This window comes from Lithobates pipiens, unplaced genomic scaffold (assembly GCF_037356315.1).
Source record: "Lithobates pipiens isolate NorthernLeopardFrog02 unplaced genomic scaffold, aLitPip1_a1.2 Scaffold_8, whole genome shotgun sequence".
Taxonomy (NCBI): domain Eukaryota; kingdom Metazoa; phylum Chordata; class Amphibia; order Anura; family Ranidae; genus Lithobates; species Lithobates pipiens.
The window spans coordinates 113,139,107-113,159,406 of NW_027507903.1; the positions used below are offsets into that span (position 1 = coordinate 113,139,107).

At 43.6% G+C, this 20,300-nt stretch overlaps 1 protein-coding gene across 2 annotated transcripts; it reads left to right on the forward strand.

The window, feature by feature from the left end:
* The first annotated feature begins 1,106 nt into the window (after positions 1–1,106).
* UBL7 (ubiquitin like 7) lies at positions 1,107–18,683 on the forward strand. Of its 2 annotated transcripts, none has more exons than XM_077472776.1 (11): positions 1,107–1,263; positions 3,492–3,696; positions 5,396–5,515; positions 5,625–5,707; positions 8,515–8,599; positions 9,233–9,290; positions 16,419–16,549; positions 16,721–16,770; positions 16,870–17,037; positions 17,215–17,337; positions 18,380–18,683. In XM_077472776.1, the coding sequence occupies exons 2-11, from the start codon at positions 3,516–3,518 to the stop codon at positions 18,515–18,517; spliced, it is 1,137 nt and encodes a 378-aa protein (XP_077328902.1). In that variant the 5' UTR covers positions 1,107–1,263; positions 3,492–3,515; the 3' UTR covers positions 18,518–18,683. The 2 variants fall into 2 exon arrangements, with proteins under 2 accessions (XP_077328902.1, XP_077328903.1); XM_077472777.1 differs by lacking the exon at positions 1,107–1,263 and adding an exon at positions 3,052–3,247.
* Positions 18,684–20,300: the final 1,617 nt, after the last annotated feature.

The window sequence follows — 20,300 nt, forward strand, 5'->3', positions numbered from 1 at the left end:
AGTGATCAGGAACAGCGATCTCTCTCTACTCCCAGTCAGTACACTCCCCCCACAGTTAGACGCACCTCCCTAGGGACCACGGTTAACCCCTTGATCACTCCTGTTGTTAACCCCTTCCCTGACGGTGACATTTATACAGTAATCAGTGGTTATTTTTAGCTCTGTTAGCTGTATAAATGTCAATGGTCCCAAAAAAAGTATCAAAAGTGTCCGATCTGTCCACCACAATGTCACAGTCCTGCTTAAAATTGCTGATAACCGCCATTACTAGTAAAAAAAATGTAATAATAAAAATGCCACCAATCTATCCCGTTTTGTAGACGCTATAACTTTTGCACAAACCAATCAATATTGGCTTATTGAGATTTTTTTTACCAAAAAAATGTAGAATACATTTAGGCCCAAACTGATGAAGACAATTTTTTGAGCGGTATTTATTATAGCAAAATGTTTGGTCTTTTTGTTTGTTTATAGAGCAAAAAAATAAAATAAAAAAAACGCAGAGGTGATCAAATACCAGCAAAAGAAAGCTCTATATGTGGGAAAAAAAAGGACATCAATTTTGTTTGGGTACAACATCACACGATTGTCAGTTAAAACGCAGTGCTGAATCGCAAACAATGGTCTAGTCATTAAGGGGGTAAATCCTTCCGGGCTGAAGTGGTTAATATTTTACCTCTTGTCATGATGAGGTTAAAGGGATCATATGCTCTTGCTTCCCAGTAGTCCATTTTATTGGTTTGGTATGTGACTTTGCTCAATGTTACCAGGAGGTGGCAGCAAAGATAAGCTAAGCCGAAAACCTCCAGTTTTGTTTTTTTCACTTCAATGCAACTATGTAAGCTACCACTAGGTGTCACCAGAAAGGTCTCCATTGTAAAGCATAGCGCCCCAATCCTCTTTGGAGAAACATTTGTAAACACGTTAATGCAGGTGACGCCAGGTAGATAAATGGCGCGTTTATTTATATAACTCTATACGTCACACCGGAAGAAGGGCACACAACTATTTCCTAGCTACGCTTTCAGCTCCGTTATGGTCCTGTCAGCCTTCTTTCTAGCTATATGATAGTCATGTGATCGTGCTTCCATTAGTCCCCGCCCACAGTGGGCGTCAATTGTTCTGGAGTTCTGCCCTCGTTTTAGCAAACGGGACAGCAGGCGGAAGTGAGATCATCAGACTGCGCCCGCCCGGTGCATGACGGGAGGCGTGTTTTAGCTGGGTCACTTCCGAGTGTAGCGTAAACAAAGGAAGTGCTGGGAGGTGAGTTCTGTCCGGGGTTAGGATTGGAGTTTTGTGGGCGCCCCTTGTTCTGTCCATCACACAGCATCGCTCCACAATGTATGGGGAGATTCCCGGCTCTGGCAGTCTGCTCTGTGTTATACTCCCAGTTCTATCTCCCCATCCAGCCAGGGGTCAGATGGTGGTCAGTGCCTCCATACTTCCCCAGTCCATGTCCTGACAACATAGACTATAGAGAGGAATTCATCAACCTGGAACAGCTGTGCCCGGCGACCAATCAGCTTCTTGCTTTCATTTTCAATGCTTAACATGACACTGAAGACATGCCATACCTCCCAACTTTTTGAAATGGGAATGAGGGACACCTATCAGTAAAAGTATGCAGGCATAAGACACACCCCCTTAAAGTGGTGTTGCCACCAAAAAATAAAAAAGTGTTTAAAATTCTTAAAAAAGAATTGGGAATTTTTTATTTTTTTTACTCACCTCTAAATACCTGTTGCAAGGGGGTCCCTTGTAGTCAGCATTCTTCCTTGTCCGGGCTGGTGACATCACTTCCCCCCCAAGCCGCACAGTCACCTGGGACCTGTCACGTGTCCCAGATGACTGTGCGGCGTATCACGGGGCCCTGCGGCGCTTGCGCATGCGCAGTGGGTGCCCGGCTGTGAAGTCACAGCCGGGTGCCCACAGTACGAATGACGGCGCCGCAAGTGGAGCGGGGAACGAGGGGGGCTTCGTTCCCCCGCAACGCTGGACCCTGGAACAGGTAAATGTCCGATTATTAAAAGTCAGCAGCTGAACTATTTGTAGCTGCTGACTTAATTTTTTTTTTTAGGGGCACCCCACTTTAAGGAAAAATTGTACAAAAAAACAAGATTGGTTAAACCCACAAGTGCTTTTTTACCACTACTGTTCCTTTATATTGGCTTTTGAAATTTACAAATGCAGCAATTTAGATAGATAAAAATTGCATTTTATATTTAACTCAGAACAAAGTGAGGGACAAATGAGGAGGAATGAGGGACATTGCTCAAAATCAGGGACAGTTGGGAGCTATGCACATCCCCTCCATATTCTGTCTGCTCCAGTGCTAATAAATTCCCCTCGTGTGTATTGGGCTAGGTTTACATTGCTGTGTTTAATGTGAGTACGTTTGCACAGGCACAGCAGCCCATTCATTTGAATAGTTTATAAAGATCCAACCAAGAAGACCCATATGTTGGCAACATCCCAATTTGAACAATATTATATATGAAGTACCCCCCAAGGAAATAATAAGGGACTTTAAAGGCAACTGATCAGATTTTTTTTAGAAAAAAAAATATAGCAATGTATGAATATAAAATATGTGGTGCATACAACACCATCAATAATTGCATAAAAGACAAGAACAGAATCATATATCAAATATAAATGCAGATCCTTCAATGTTAAGGGCTTAACATTAAAGGATCTGCCTTTATATTTGATATGTGATTCTGTTCTTGTGCCTTTAACCATCTCAATACCGGGCATTTTCACCCCCTTCCTGCCCAAGCCATTTTTCAGCTTTCAGCGCTGTCACACTTTGAATGACAATTGCACTGTCATACAACACTGTACCCAGATGAAATTGTTATCATTTTTCCCCACAAATAGTGCTTTTGGTGTTATTTGATCACCTCTGCGGTTTTTATTTTTTGTGCTGTAAACAAAAGAAGAGTGACACGTGTTATAACCTTTCCTTAATCTATAAAAAAAAAACAGTGTCCTGCATAACCTGTATAAAAAAGGTGTGTTGTTACCTGTTTCAAATCTGCTCAGGTCCAGTCTTGTGATCTCGCAGCTCCAGCTTTCCTGTGTCAGTAAACGGCTGCTGCAGGGTAAAAGTGGGACTGCCAACAATAGCTGGGGCACGGGAGCCTGTGGGTGACATCACGGCTAATAGCATTGAAAGCTGTTGTCAGGCACTCACATATGCACAGCTGCAGAATCATTCGACCAGGCTGAAGCGGATTGGAAATAGGTTAGTATACAGATTTTGTTTGTATACTTGTTAGGTGGGAGGCGGAAGGGAACATTTTTATTATTGATTATAGTTGGGGTTTTTCCAACTTCAGGGTTTAAAATTGGATTTTAGAGTATACATATATAGGCTGGCAATATCAGATTTTTTTTTTTTTTACTTTGCTGTTTTTGCACTCTGTTATTAAGTAAGTATACTTTTACATTCTGAACATTAAAACAAGTGTGCTATTTCCCCTGAACAGCTAGAACACATTTACAATCTTATCATGTCGGAGCTCCATATATGTGTCCAGCTGGCTGACCAGCCCCTCTCTCCAAAATCCATTGTCCACCTTCCGGTCGAGTCTGCGAGCAACGGGAACGCTACATGTGGCCATCGAGTGTCAGTTGTGAAACAGCTGATCACTGCCACCCTACCAGAGTCACTACCTGATCCAGAGCTGATTGGTGAGGAATATATGTCATATTTAGAGTGCACACTTAGTGTTTTCTAAAGAATGTATTATGTCTTTTTGTTCAAATATGTGCATGTTAAAGTGGTTGTAAACTCTCCCCCATAACTTTGTCCCATGTGAAGCAGCATAAAAAACCTGAATGAACGCTGCTTGTAGATATCGCCTTACTTGCATAGTATTGCTGTAATTCTTTTTGTTCTTTAGAATGACATCACTGAGCATGCCCATATCTCAAATGATTTATGGCACACTCTGTGTGCTTGTCTATTTATTATCAGGACTTCCTGCAGCACAACACTGAAATCCCATTCCTACTACTAGCTTCCTACTACTCCCCATGTGACATCACATGGAGTGGAAAAAAGGCATCGGACAGCATTACTGCAGTTTTATCAGCTGAAACTGATAAGACTGACATAGGCAAATGCTTGATAATCGGCACAAGTGAATACTATGAAATAAAACAAGGCAGCTATGAGCAGGGAAGCAGGGTTGCCATAGAAACGTTGGATTGAAAAGGAGGCTTGGTTAACAGTACAGGAAGTGCTCAATGTAAGGGTGGAAATACACTCCACGGTGGATTCAGAAAACAATACTTAAGCTGGCACTGCCTAACCCCTGGAAACAAGTTTTTTTTAAAGTTTCTTTAAACAGTAAGTAATTTTTGATTTGGGCTGGATTACAGTGACTATAGTTTGATAATTACTTATTATAATGGACTAAATGAAAAGAAGCATCAGAGTGGGAGAGTTTACTTCCTCTTTAAATACTGGATGTATTTCACACTATTTTCCATATGGTAGGTATCAACCTTAAAGCTGAGTTCCACCCAGAAATGGAACTTCCGCTGATCGTATTTCTCTGTCAAATCCAGGTATCTACTCCCACTTCCAGGCATAACCAATGTCCGGCCCCTCCTCCTTCCCTGGGAGACACACACGTCCCAGAAGACAGCAGGGCGACTTGTGCATGCACAGTAGGAAACAGGCAGTGAAGCCGCAAGGCTTCACTTTCTGTGTTCCCTTAGTAAGGATGTTGGCACTTGCACCCGGACCCAAGGGATGGGTCGGCTTCAGGTGAGGACATTGCAGGCTCCCTGGACAGGTAAGTGTCCTTATATTAGAAGTCAGCAGCTGCAGTATTTGTAGCAGCTGACTTTTAATTTTTTTTTCCAGGCTGAACTCCACTTTAAGGCCTCATGCACACTGAATGTCTTTCCTAGACTCCTTTCTCCCTGGCCGCAGAGTTTTGGCCCAAAAAAAATGCTTGATGCTGGCAAACCTGTATAATGTGTTTAGGCGTATCAAGTGCTTAGGTGTTTATTTTATTGGCCAGAATAATAATTTATTCTGGCCATTGAAATACATTAATGCTCAAGCGTTAAATGCGTCTAGTACTTAGCCGCGTTTACATGCCTTTAGGTGCATTGAGTGTTTTTTTTTTTTTTTTGGCCAAAACCCTGGAAGTGTTTTTTTTTCTGCCTCTAAGCACCTTTTAAATGCCTATTTGTGCATGGATACAAAAAAAATACACCTCCAATATTCCCTGTGAAGTTCTACTTTAAGTACACATATCTTTTTTTTTAAGAATAGTTATTTATGTTTTTCTTCCACTTTTACCAATGCATATTTTTTTTGTCTTTTGAATCAAATAAACCTTTGTTCATTGACATGCTGTTTGTTTCTATTCAGATCTGGTCCATTGTGGGAGGCGTCTTAGAGATGATCAGACCTTGGAGTTCTATGGTGTTCAGTCAGGAAGCACTGTCCACATTCTACGCAGAGCATGGCCTGAACCAGCTCCTCGTCCTGGTGAGTAACTATATGTTAGATTGAATACTGCATGTTGCTCTGGTTTAGTTATTCCACATTTAAGCATACACTCATCAACCCATTGTACTTCTCCCTTTTCTTCTTGCAGAGCCTGTAGATAAGATAGCTGCTAGCCGCGAATTCAGGGCTCTGCACACAGCTTTACATACCAGCTCTACCTACCGTGATGCTGTGAGTACTGGCTACGTCTCAGGTTTCTGTACTCTAAGCTAGGTGCCATCTTCTGGGTATATATAGATTTAAAAAGGACAGTTTATTTTGCTACTACTTTTTGTGGGAATGCTTCTCTCAGCATATATTTGGGTCTTGGGTATGAAGTTATACAGTGTTTGTGTCTGGTTTCAATGTCGGTGTTCTAAAGCAAAGCAAGCTGCTCTGATATACATAAATCATTTGTATATTTCAACATCTGCAGAGTGGAAAACCAACCTAAGAGTAGTTTCAGATTAAAACTTAAAGTTCGGAGCCGTTGGCCACTAAAATCCGGGATGCGACCGCGGTGCGGGGCATTCGGGTGGGAGTGATAGAGGAGAAGATATCCTTATATGAGGATGACACTATTCTGTATCTAACGGAGGTCTCCTCTTCACTCCCTGCGGCTTTGCGGTTAGTTGACGACTTTGGGACATACTCGGGTGTTAAAGTCAACTGGGAGAAGTCCTTAATCTACCCTTTGAGCCCGTCCGGGCCTAGGCCCACTCTGCAGAACTCGCTAGTCTGGGTGGAAAGTTTAAAATACTTAGGGATATGGATGGGTGGCCCACCGGCTAGGTATATGGAGCTTAACCTGAACCCGCTGTTGGCCCAATTCTCTAAGCGATGCTCGGACTGGAAGGCGCTGCCCCTGACCCCGGTGGGAAGAGTGAACCTCATTAAGATGGTCTACCTGCCGAAGTTTCTCTACCTCTTTAGAAACAGCCCGATCGAGATCCCGGTGACTTATTTTAACAAGATAAGATCTATTATTACCTCCTTTGTGTGGCTGGGCAAGGTGCCGCGTTTGGCACTGTCCACCCCGCAACTGGCAGTTGGGCAGGGCGGGCTCGCCCTTCCTGACTTCCAGCGCTACTACTGGGCAGCGGTGTTAGTTACTGCCCGGTGGTGGTTTTCGCAGCCGAGGGACAACCCAGCGGTGACTCTGGAGGCTGCGATTCTGTGGTCTTACGCAGCTCTAAGCAACCTACCTTATCGAGGAGTCGGAGCGCATCCTAACATTACCTCCCTGATGCGTACGACTGTTCGGGTGTGGAGCCGGGTGGGGATGGCCCATCGGATTCCTGGGGTAGTCTCCCCCCACCTGCCCCTGTGGGGTAATCCGAATCTGTCTAATTTTCGGAGTATCCCAGACCCGCAGGTGTGGGCTAAGAGGGGGATAGTCACTTTAAAGCATGTAGTGATAGGGGGTAGGTTGGGTACGTTCCCCAAACTCAAAGCTAAATTTGCTCTACCGAACTGGATGTTTTTCCGGTTTCTGCAGCTGAGACATGCCTTTCAGCACCAGTTCCCGGACGGGGTGACTCTTGGGAAAGACCCGGTGGAGGCGTTGTTGACTGCTAAACTTCTAATGGCCCCCCTATCCACAATCTATTTTCACCTGACTGCCTCTAGGAAGCCTAGTCTGCCCCGGCTTTACACTAAATGGAAGAGGGACATTCCGTCCCTGAGGGAAGATGATTGGGAGTCTTGTGTCTCTTCCTATGTATCAACCTTGATATCGGCTAGAGACCGTTTTATTCAGTTAAAGTTTTTACATCGGGCTTATTATACGCCTCAGAGATTGGCGGTTATATATAGAGATAGATCCCCCGCGTGTGCTAGATGCGGTAGTGAGGAGGCCACATTTATGCATATGGTGTGGTCTTGCCCGGAGCTACAAACATATTGGGTTCAGATTTTGACTGATATTAATCAGGCTGTTGAGGGCTCTCTACAGTTGAAACCAGAACTTATGCTTTTGAATGTGGTGGATGACCAGACTGTGGGGAAGTATGGAAGACTATTTGTGGCTTTTGCCGCTTATTACGCTAGAAGGGAAGTGTTACTGAAATGGAGGTCTGAGCTCCCGCCCACCGTCACCGCCTGGAGAAATACCTTGAATGCTGTTTTGCCGCTGTACAAAATTACATATATCAATAGAAATTGTCCGCACAAATTTGACAAGGTCTGGTCCTCTTGGATAGACTCGTGGGACTCTCTGTCGTTGGTGGTTTCTCCCCCTGACCCAGAGGGGGAGTGAGGATCCACTGGCAGGGAGCGTGGGACGTGCGTTTGGTGACTGTTACCCGTTCCCCGGATGGCCCTTTCCTGATCCTGTCTCTCCCCCCCCCCCCCCTTTCATCTCCCCCCCCCCCTCTCCCCCTCTTTTTCATTGGATGGGCCCGCGGCTCAACCTGGCCCTCCCCTGCTTTCCTGGCCCCCCCCGCATTTCCTTTTTCCCACTACTGCCCCCCCTACGCCTCCGGGACCTGACGCATCCTTTTTCTCCCCCCTTTTCCCCCTACCAAACGCCGCTCACTTTGGTGTAGAAGAATGATTGATTAATTCTATGCACAGATCTGAGGTATATCCTTTATCTAGTGATAAGTGTCCTGTTTGATGTATGTACATGGATATTTTATTGACGGAATGTATGCCTTGAGCTGACCTGTATGTTCTTCTTTGTTCAAATAAAGTTCACTTTTGTTTAAAAAAAAAAAAGAAACTTAAAGTTCATCTTTTCCAGAAATAGCTTATGCACTTAAGGAGCCTCAGTACATATAAAAAAAAAAACTGTCTAGCTCTGTAAAATGTTCACTAATTTGTATTGTCATAACTGTAGGCCATTTGGACACCTTCCAGTTAGCAACCCCCATGTCCTGCCTTGTTGTACATCCATGGTTCTTTTTAAGCTTTTAAGGCAGAACACATAACTTGGCTTTGCTTCATTTCATTACATTCATTCATCTGCCACCATTGAACTGTCTTGTTTTGTTGTGCAGGTTTTTAAGTTACTTGGCAGCCGCGAGTCCTTGGAGCAGATAGTTGTGGCTACACCTGGCCTGAGCTCTGATCCTGTGGCCATGGGTAAGTTTTGAAGTAAAATTAAATAAATGGTGGAGGTAGACCTTCATCCAGAGAATTAGTCACATGATGATGTCAAAGTTAAAGGGATTGTAAAGTGAATTTATTTATTTTTTAAAATAACAAACATGTTATACTTACCTCCACTGTGCGCAGCTCGTTTTGCACAGAGTGGCCCCGAACCTGCTCTTCTGGGGTCCCTCACGGGCTGTCTCAGCTTCCTCCCACAGGTGCTTCTCACATTCATGCGAGCTCCCTCGCATGGTGAACGGTGGAAAGGACGTCGGGGGACAAGCGCGGGACTTTCGAGGGGTGAGGTAAGTAAAACAGGGGGGCTGGGGGCGCAGGCACTGTCAGATGTTTTTTTCACCTTAATGCATAGAATGCATTAAGGTGAAAAAACATTTACCTTTACAACCCCTTTAAAATTATATTATTTAATAATCGGCCACTAGGGGTCACTTTTGCCAAGGAGCTGTGTGTACTTATGTATCGGTACTTATTCTACAGGGGAATAAACAGAATGCAGACTAGGGTAAATTGAGTGAGTGTTCTCACTTTAGTACCATTGCTGTGCGTAGTAGATAGCATTGCTAGGTGAGGAGATTAAATGAGAAATCTTTTCTCAATTTACAGGAGTTCTGCAGGATAAAGATTTGTTCACTGTTTTTACTGACCCCAGCATGCTGGACACGTAAGTATACATCTCCAGTTTTTTTTTTTTTTGTTTGGAGTGGGTTATTTTTATTTACAAAATGTACTACTTATTTACTAAGAAATAAACATTGATAACAAGAAGCTATCGATGTACAGTAAATTAACTGAGCTAAAGAAAGCAGTCTTTAAGTAATGTAGTTTTTACTTCTTCTCAAATCGCCTTTCAGGACAACCTTGGAGAGAGAACGCAGCTCTGCCTATTTTCCAGGAAACACGTACAGCCTTTAAATCCCTCCTCTTCCACCATGGCTTCAGTTATTGTGTTTCCTCCGCCATGGTGGAAGCGATGCTGGAAACGGGGTGGAAGGAGAAGGCTTTACTTAAGAGGAGGTTGTCTGCCTGGTGTGCAGTGACCATCCCGGCACAGGCGGGGGTGTTCCAGAGTTCCCAGCTCAGGGGAAGCAATGGTCCGCAGGAGGCATCGGCGTCCATTTGCCCAGGGTCCACAAGGAATGGTCCAGGTGGCCAGGCAGAATGCCGCTGCTGGTCAGCAGTGTTTCCCGCATGTTGGTTCCAGGTCCCGGCTGGCTGGTCACGTCCGGTGACACGGCTTCCTGTAGGGGCGGGGCGACAAGTGTTTCCAGTCGCCTGGAACGCAGAAGCCAAGTGTCAACCGGTGTTTCCAGTTCCAGCCCTCGATGATGCCGGGACAAGGTATTTTAAAACCAGATGGCTATTCTATGTACCCCGCTGCGCTCTCAGCTGAAATAGAAGCGAGATCAACAGCTACGACAGAATCAGGTGCCTCAGGCACCTGCCAGGCCCAGGTAAGAGGGGCACAGTGGTACCTTCTATTCTTCTCCATATGGGCTTATGCTGGGTATTTTTCTGTATTTCTCCCTGCAGATAGTCTGCAGCTGCAAGGTCAGAGGTAACTTCGCTCGGACCCTGCAGCCTGGACATGGTTTCTTTTGACTGGAGGTGGCACTGCACGGGGGTCTATTCCTTTGGTGGAGGCCTGTTTTCACTAAGGGTAGGAATGTAAGCAGGGACGCTTAGGTGAGTCCTGTTTATTTTATTTGCAGGGCAAAAACCAAGCTTTCAAATCCACCAGCTCAGAGGAAATGCCCGTCTTGCAAGAATCCCCTCAGAGATTCATGGCAAAAAACAATGTGCAGGATCTGTATTACGGAGCTGGTTGAAGAGGAAACGTTCCAAAAATACAGGGATCTGTTTTCTTTACTACGAGAGCTTACAAACTATTTGAGCATGGTCAAATCTACGCTGGCCAAGAGCCTGGCAGACCAGGTTGAGCCCTGGCATCCACCTCTAAAACAGCAGAGGTTGTTGACTCGGGATGAGAGAACAAGTACTCTTCCCTCCCTCAGGGATTCAGACGAGGAAGAGGAGGATGATGATAGCCGACCATTTAGGTACAAGCTATCACTGGAGGAGGTAGATGATCTTTTTGAGAACCTTGTACAATACTCTTGAGATCCAGGAGGAAAAGGTGCAACTATTGGTTCATGATAAAATGTACCAAGGAGTAGATGACACAAAACACAGGGTGTTTCCAGTCCACAGAATCCTCTCGGACGCAGTTAAGAAAAAATGAAAGGACCCGTAGAGAGGCCCTTTCTTTTCCAAAACCTTCAAGAGAAGGTTCCCCTTCGAAGATAAGGAAACAGAGGTTTGGAATAAGAAACTCCAAGTAGATGCCGCGTTCTCACAAGTATCCCGTCGCACGGCCGTAGCTTTCTAATACATGTGGGTACTAAAGGACGCAATGGATAAGAGAGCGGACTCCCTCTTGAAAAAAGCATGGGATTCCACATCTGCCTGTCTCAAACCCACTATGGCTTCCACGGTAGTATCAAGGAACCTAGAATTATGGGCAGAAAAGCTGAAGAGCCATGTAGAGGCAAGTACATCAAGGAAAGAATTACTGGAGTCCTTTCCACTGATACTGAAGGCAGTAAAATACACGGCTGGTGCATCAGCTGAATCAGTAAAGATGTCAGCGATATCTTCAGCACTGGTGAACTCAGCCAGGCGTGCCATCTGGCTGAAAACTTGGACTGGTGGTACAGCATCCAAGATAAAATTATTATGTGGCCTACCTTTTGTAGGTGACCACCTTTTTGGTCCAGATCTTGAAACCAACTTGGACAGGTCAGCTGATAAGAAAAAGGTGTTTCCTTCCAAATAGAAACAACCAATCAAGAAGAATTTTCATGCTGCTCAACAGCCCCATAAAAAAAGGGACCAGAACCAGAAGAACCGCTGGGTCTCCCAAAGAGTCAAGGGAAGAGGGGAGTTCTCTTCCGACCCCCCCCCCCCCCCCCAAACCAACCCCCGAAGAATAAGTGAAAATCTCACCCCGGTGGGGGGAAGATTGTCTGTCTGCTTTTCACCTACAGTGGGAAAAAACTACAAGCCTGTTCGTAAGAAGCGTTATCTCCCAGGGGTACAGTCTGGAGTTCTCAAGAGGCCCCCCAAGCAGATTTTATGTCACAGGTCTTCCAAAGGACAAGGAAAAAGCTTCCGCAATGATGAACCTGCTTAAGGATCTGATCCAACAGGAAGTGATTATCCTAGTCCCAAAACATCAGGAAGGTCTGTGCTTCTATTCTCAACAACATCTTCTCAACATCGGGGGGGGGGGGATCGGTTGATACTGAACTTAAAAATTCTGAACAAATCGATCCATTATAAACACTTTATGATGGACACGATTTATTCAATAACGAAGTTACTGACCCCAGATTGCTTTAATGGCATCCTTGAATCTAAGGGATGCTTAATTGCACGTCCTAATAGCACAGGCATCCCAACGGTTTCTCCGTCTGGCTCTCAACCTGGGGAGTTCAATTTGGCATCTCCAATTCCGAGCCCTGCCGTTCGGACTTTCATCCTTCCCCTGGATCTTTACAAAAGTAATGGCTGAAGCCTCTGACGCTAAGAGGAATTTCGGTCATCCTGTATCTGGAAGACCTTTTTGTTCTTTGCATATTTCAAAGAGCAGGCCTCGACAAATCTTCAGGTGACTCAGGCTCACCTCAAGAACCTGAGTTGGCTCATGAATTTAGAAAAATCTCATTTAGAACCAGCAAAGGAGATTAAGTTCCTGGGCTATACAATAAACCCGGCGCTTCAGAAAGTTTTTATGCCACAAGAAAAGATAGAAAACCCCAATCTGGGGCAACATCAAATAGATTTGTTTGCGAGCCAGCAGAACTCGAAAGTACATACTTTTTTTTCACTCCACCAAGAGGATTGGGCTGTAGGCATAGATGCTTTTGCCCATCTGTGGCATTGCCTGCTGTGCTACGCTTTCCCCCCCTTCCCACTAATACCGCTGGTCCTCAGGAAATTCAGGGAAGAATATACATGTCTGATCATGGTCACTCCCTTCTGGCCAAAAAGGCCCTGGTTCACAACATTACTAAATCTGGCCGCAAAACTTCCATCGAAGCTACCGTCCAGAAAGGAGGGGGTCCCTGAACCATCCAGAAGCAGACCAGTTGCAACTAACTACTTTATTTCTGAAGAAGACCTCCTAAAAGCCAATGGTCTATCAGAAAAACTAGTGAAGACCCTACTCTCCAGTAGGAAGGAGGTAACTAGGGCCATATACCTGAAAGTTTGGAAAAAGTTAAATTCCTGGTGCTCTTCTAAAGGCCTCCAGGTTAAAAGTATAGTGTCAGTTGCCAGTTGGGATTTGCCAGTTGTTTTACATGGTCTCACAGGAGCTCAGTTTGAATCCTTACAGGAAGCATCCTTGAAAGATTTAGTTCTTAAAACAATTTTTCTGGTGAGCTTCAGGCACTGGCGGTCACAGAGCCCTTTCTAAAAGTTTTTTCGGATCGGGTAATCCTTCAAACGGATCCAGAATGTCTATCTAAGGTTTCTACAACTTTTCACCATTCACAGGAAATAGTTTTACCCACTCTCTCCTCAGCTCCTGCCAATCCAGGAGAAGAAGCTTTCCACACACTGGATATAAGGAGATGCCATCTACATTTTCTAACAGTCACCAAAGAGTTTAGAAAATCAAATGCTCTCTTTGTGATATTCTCAGGAATATGTAAAGGGGAAAAAGCTTCCAAAAGCACTCTGGGTAGGTGGCTTAAATGGGCAATCATGGAGGCCTACAAAGCTAAGGGAGAAATAACCCCCTCAGGTATTGCTTCTAACTCTACGAGATGAACGGCAGTTTCTTGGGCCGAAAAGGCTTGTGCTACGCCTGAACAAATATGCAAGGCTGCCACACGGTCCAACTTTTTGCCATTTTTTCGACACAAAAGGTTGGACCTGCTGTCCTCCGCAGATCAAGCCTTTGGCAGGAAGCTGCTGCAGGCGGTGGTCCCACCCTAGGGTACATTTCTCGGTTATCCTTTCCAAGGTTGTCCTGAAAGGCGATTTGAGAAAGACTTAGTTAGACTTACCGGTGATGGTATTTCTAAGAGCCGTTCAGGACAACCGTTACTTCCCTCCCTTTTATCTTTAGAAGTGGTTTTAAGTATCTGTCATGGTTGTTTGGTTTTCTGTGCTTTGTTTTCCAGTATGTCGGAGACCACAGAATAACTGAAGTCATGGTGGAAGAGGAGGGATTTAAAGGCTGCATGTGTTTCCTGGAAAATGGGCAGAGCTGCGCTCTCCAAGGTTGTCCTGAAAGAATCTTAGAAATGCCGTCACCGTTAAGTCTAATGCCACGTACACATGACCGGACTTTTCAACAGCAAAGGTCGATCGTGTGTGGCTCCATCGGACCTTTGCTGTGCAAAAATCTGACGGACTTTAGAAACATGTTTCGAAAACCGACGCTAAGGCAGCTATTGGCTACTGGCTATGAACTTCCTTATTCTAGTCCGGTCGTATGTCATCACGTTCAAATTCTTCAGACTTTGGTGTGATTGTGTGTGGCCAAGTCCGATCATTCGGAACTCCGCTGAAAGTCCGTCGGGAAGACCGTCGGACCTAGTCTGCCGGAAAGCCCAGTCGTGTGTTCACGGCATTTAGTCTTTTTTCTTATTAACTATATAGTAATATATAGGAATGTGTCACTTTTAACAATTTTCTTAAATTGAATCTGCCAGTAGCAACACTTTTGCAGGCTGACAAAACTAAGCTGCTGTCTTGCAATTATCAGAAATGTTGTCAGCCTGGTGTGTATGTGTGTTCATTCAATTTCCCATTAAAAGAGAAGTATGACTTCTTTAAAAATATATATACAGTGTGTGTAAATAAATATTCATATATTTATTTACAGCTTTGGTCCCGTGCTTCATCTGTCCCCTGCTACTTCTAAGACTGGGAACAGAGTTATCAATGACCGCTGATCCCTTCGCTCTGTCTTCAGTGAGTAGAGAGCTGGTGACTGTCACTGGAGCGCTGTGGAGGGGAGCGGTGTGGCTGGCTTAGTCTCCCATTGGCTTGCTGACAGGCTGAGCCAGCTGCTGGTCCAGGCTTTACAGTCTGGATCTTTTCCCAGCTGGACCAGCAGAGTGACATTGCTGTCGGCTGAAAAAGGGTCACAGGAGAAGTAGGGCCTAAAAATTCTGTTAGGTAGGCAGCCCAACAACCAAATTCAGCCATACAGATCGTATTGCTGAATTCACATCACATTCGGACCAAAATCAGAACCCTTTTTTTGTCTGCACCAGAATCAGATCGCATGGGTGTTCACACCCATGCGATCCAATTCCTGTCCGAATTGATATGCGAACTGATCTGGGGATGTCATTAACTTTTTATTGAATCCTGAAGCGGTTGGCATAGGGCAGTGTGACCTGCCTGTGAGTTCTATGCGATGCGGGAAACGGCACTGGAATCGCGCTGGTTCCCACTTCACGCTGGTGTGAACCAGAACTCTTAAGTGGAGCCATTTTTTTTCAGTTGGGTAGGGTAAATATCTATGTCATGTTTTTATTGCTGTCTCCTACCACATCGAAAAGATCTCACCTTTCCTTCTGACAGAAAGTGAGGGGGAATTTTCTCAAAAGGGACATGCAAATAGAAAGCAGACAGATTGTTTCCTGTCCCCACTTTGTCCAGAGCTAAAATTATTATTTAATTTTTTTGGTCGAAGTTGAACTTGGAGGAGAAGATGATTTTCTCCACAAATAATATAAACAATGGATTTTAAAGTGGTTGTAAGCCTCTGAAATGAAAAAACAAAACATATCCCTCTATAGTGTGTACTTGCCCAGATCCAATCCACACAGTGTAACCATACAGTCGTTTATTTTTTGCCTATCTGCTTGAATCACGTCTGACAGTTTTCCAGACAACAATCCTTCTGCATACATAAGGTGATTAACAGTCTTGGCCTTGCATGTTTCCCTGAGACTGTTTAGAGGGGGTCTGTGTACATTCCTTCCATTCAGGTCTCAGATTATACTCAGCTATATGCTCTGTGATATGTCAGATTCCTGCCCCCTGCCTTATGAAACTGAGAAAAAGCCTTTAATCTGTCTGTTTTAGAAGGCTGTAGAAGAGAGATAAGCATATACAACTTCTGTGGGAGGATTTGTTCTGTCTCTGTGTATCACCTGAGGCCAGTTACTACAGGGTATATGTAAGGGTTTAAAAACACTTTAAAGTGCCTGTGAATTCTAAACATGCTAAGGCCTCTTGCACATGATACTCCGTTTGAGCATCTACTTTTTAAGACTTTTTTTATGCATTTAGTTAAGGGGGGGGGGGGGGTCTGCTCCTCTCTGCTGCCCAAGGTGTCTTTAATGATGTACTGTACAGCAATTCTTTGCATGGGAATTGCTGTCACTCACTTTGCAAAGGGCAGAGCTACGCACATTTCAGCCTGTAACGACAGGCTGACAGGTGAACTGAAGGTTTACATGGAAGCCTGCCCTCTTCCCTTTTCAAACCAAAATTACACGTGTCTGTCAAACAAATATGTGCCTAAACACGTAGATAGCTTTGAGAGAATGCAGAAGGAAGCTTTATCAGGGAGAAGACTGGTAGGGATAACCAGGTATTTCTGGATCTTTTAATGTCAAATAAAAAAAAAAGGCATACAGAATACAAAATTTTAGTTTAATTTGGATAAAGTGTTTTTGTTTATTTTTGTTTTTTTTGTGTCCCCAGACTCATTAAAAAACATTCCCAAATATTTTAATGTAATTTTAAATATTTTTCTTAGGCTGGTGGCCTCACATCCTGCACTTGTAAATGCCATAATACTAATTCTGCATTCAGTAAGTGGAGCTTCATCACTACCTACGCCAGATGGATCTGCCCACACTGTGCCCCCTGCAACCCTGCACATGCCAGGTATGAACTGCCAGCAAAGCCCGGGGCCTTGTAAATGTGTTTCAGTGCATTTGTTTCTTCTTTCCCTCTTCTTCTCTTTACTGTGAACTGTCTTCTGTTTAGACTTGCTTGTATCATACACTCCCTGTGATTTTGTTTGTTTGCTGTTGTCATGTTTCATTATTTTGTTAGGTGGGTTCTTGTTTGATGGTCTGTCAGATGAAGAAGATGAATTTCCACAGGTAAGAGGATCACTAGTTGCCAAAGCTATGGATTTGGATGTAGCCGTCTACATTGAGAGTTCTGTATAAATGTGTGTTTTTTATACATCTTTCCATCAGGCCTCTCGCTCTGGATCATCTAGTAATACCGCTGGACCCCGTCCTGCTTCACTTGGGTATACAGGAGCTTCAGGACCCCGGCCCATCACTCAAAGTGAACTGGCAACGGCATTGGCCCTTGCAAGTACCCCAGAAAGCAGTTCCCACACACCCACTCCAGGAACACAGGTTAGTATCTTGTCATAACTACACATGTTTCTAATACTAGGATTGAGTATACACTGTTATTAAAATGTGCCTTGGACTGTACTGCTTGTATTGCCAATTAAAGTACCGTATGTCAAACTTTTTTACATTTTGATGCAAAGAAGATTACACCCTGGTGAATATTTGTTTATTTTATAGGGTCACTCTTCAGGGACATCACCAATGTCATCAAGTGTGCAGTCAGGAACACCCATTACGAATGACTTGTTCAGCCAAGCACTCCAGCATGCTCTGCAAGCCTCTAGCCAGACATCCCAGCAGGTAAGCTGAGTGACATAGTGCTTACACTTTGAATGGAAAGACAGATGTATCCAATATTATATACTTTACTTGTTGGATGACCTATGGGAGTCCAAGGTATACCCGATGAATGCGTTACTTGAAATTCCTCATCAAAAAGACCAGTTTTATTCAATGATCAATGAACTACGAGAGGGGGTGCATGCTGAACACTCTAAATATGGGTGTAGCATGTTCAGATGGGTGAACTTAGCCTTTGAGAAAAAAAACAGCATCATTCACCACAGCCCTCTTGTATGGGGTGGGGGAATGCATTTTTTTTTCTTCTTTCTCTTTGCAAATTAAAAAAAAAAAAATGAGGCAAACATACCCATGAATAGTGCCTAGTCGACCTAGAGCTTGTATGCTTCATGAATTTGTGTTTTTTTATTTGTAATGTTTGTAATGGTATGCATCAGTAATCCACTAAAGTGTATGCCTCTTGGGGACTATTTTTTTTTTTCCTGGCAAATGATAAAACCCTGTCCTAGGCTGCAATGAAACACACATTTAAAAATCTTTACTGCACAACATGAATGTATATGGTTACAAATACCTTCTGTGTAAACCTGTTTACTAATTAACTGTCTGATTGTACAGTACAATGACACTTTGTACTACAACCTGTTCTCTGTAAAGCCTAGTACACACAGCTCAAGAGGACGATGACCATTGGTCAAGAGTGCTGATCGGCAGACCTTTTTCGGTCATGCCCCTTCGACAAAGGCCAGCCGACTTCTGTCCATCCAACTGCAGTACACACGGGCCAAATTTGGCCCACATATACTAGGCTTAACCCTGCTATGTTGAAAAAACAGTCAGTCAAATAAAGGATTTAAATAAAAAAAAATTTTATTGGCCTACAATTCTTGTTGGGTCTTTTGAGCTGCAGTCAGTAGTTTGGGAGGAAGTGTGAGGGGTGGCTGCACCTGACAGACTAGGAGGAGATGCAGGTGAAATCATATAAATATAGAGGCTTTATCATTCTTTTACTTATGCAGTGTGCTTTTATTCTCTCTTTCAGAGCCAATGGCAACCTCAGCTCCAACAGCTACGGGATATGGGTATCCGGGATGAGGAGCTTAGTCTGCGGGCTTTACAGGCTACTGGAGGAGATATCCAGGCTGCACTGGAACTTATCTTTGCTGGGGGTGCACTGTAGTGAGACCTGTTTTGAAGGAAGCTAATGGAAATCGTTCTTTTCCGTAAAGCTCCACTGAATCCTATTGTTCCGTTGTGGGGATATTGATAAAGGGTTGTAAATATGGACTTGATGTATTTATTATATAACTTGGGTGCTAAATAAAGTGTTATGCTGTAGAAGTAAATTTTTGCATGTATACATGTTATGAAAGCGGCGTGTGTATGTAAACTGTCCACATAAAATCCCACTGCAGATTTAGAGGAGCAACAACACGCCTCCGTGAAAAAAAAAAAAAGTCGGAAGTAAATTTTCATCTGATGAACGATCTGCTGATTTTCAGATCGTTAGTACGGTGCTTTCGAGCAGCCGATTCCGAATTTTTGGACAAAAAAAATGGATGTGCAGGCCATAGAATTTTTGTTGGATGTGAACACAATGTCTGATTTTCATTTAATTAGTACAGTTTTCGCCTTAAAACAAATCTTAAGAGTAAGACTATGCATGCTCAGAAACAAAAGAACACATACAAAACAATTTTAACACATGACATCACTTCTGAAGTTGAATTCAGTTGTATGAGAATTTTTGTATGTTGAGTAACTGCTTCAATTTCGATATGAGACTAGCATGGAACAAAAAACGGACGAAAATTCATCTTATAATCTGATTGTGTGTACTAGGCTTCACAGACCTTGAGTTGCGGAAGAATTCAAACATGCAGCATGTCTCTGTGGCTTCCCCTCGCACATCATAGAAGGTATCATGGCAGGTAGCACAAGATGTACAAAAATAGATTAAACCTGGCATCCTTTGTTCCCTACAAGTGTGACTCTTCACTTCATCCACTATATAGTATTGTGCATAAGACAAATATATGATTTTCTGGACCAATAAGGAAAACCAGAATCCTTGGGACACTGGGGTTCTTCATCTCTAAAGAGAGGTCATGACTCGTATATCGAAAACAAATTTTCTTTATAGTTCATTACAGAACAGAGGAACTTATTCAGGAACATAAGGTTATGCTGTCAGCTTCAGGAGATTGGGAAAGTTGTTAGGACAGCCCTGCATAACTCCACCAACTACCAGCAAGCCTCAGTTCTTTGCTAGTATCCTTAGGAGGTGGACACTTTTTCTCTGCGCTGTGATAAAAAATACTTTTTTTTTTTTTTATCAAGATTATTTTTCATCTAGCAAGTTTCTTCTATTTGCAGCTTTCCAGATAGGCTAATCCCCTGCATTCTCAACTGGCTAATCATTGATCTTATTGTGATGACTAATCAGGGCCAACCTGTAAATGCCCTTGTGCACCGGACACAGCGTTAGGTGACCACCCTTTGGTACAATTGATGTAATGTGAGTGATAGCCGCAGAATGCGTTACAGGTCCAGGGCTGTGGTGCACACTTCAGTTGGTCCATTGTCCCTCAAAACTCTTAACAAAGTGAAATATACAAATGTATACCAAGCTGTCCAAAAGGATAGCAGCCAGCACAGCAGTGATTCAAAATGCAAAGATATAAATGTTAAAGTAAAGTGCAGTGCTAAAATATGAGTACAATTCTTTTGAATAACCTGCAAACATAAATGTCCATAAGTGAAAATATGGGGACCAATGTAGGTCCTAAAAGTGATAAACTAAGTAGTCCAGTGGAATGAAAAAAACAATCCAGGTGTATCAAAACAATAATATATCAGACTGTGTGTGACATAATTAGTGAAAAATTGATAGAAGATCCACCACCAAAGTCACCAATCGCTTACCGATTGAACTCAAATAGGTGTACACCTAATAAGTCAAT

What these genes read in the sequence shown, in the direction of transcription:
- UBL7 (XM_077472776.1), top strand. Translation starts at nt 3,516, where the DNA reads ATGTCGGAGCTCCATATATGTGTCCAGCTGGCTGACCAGCCCCTCTCT. An exon ending in AAGAAGATGAATTTCCACAG is followed by an intron (nt 16,771 to 16,869) that starts GTAAGAGGATCA and finishes TCTTTCCATCAG; the next exon opens with GCCTCTCGCTCTGGATCATC. An exon ending in CTAGCCAGACATCCCAGCAG is followed by an intron (nt 17,338 to 18,379) that starts GTAAGCTGAGTG and finishes TCTCTCTTTCAG; the next exon opens with AGCCAATGGCAACCTCAGCT.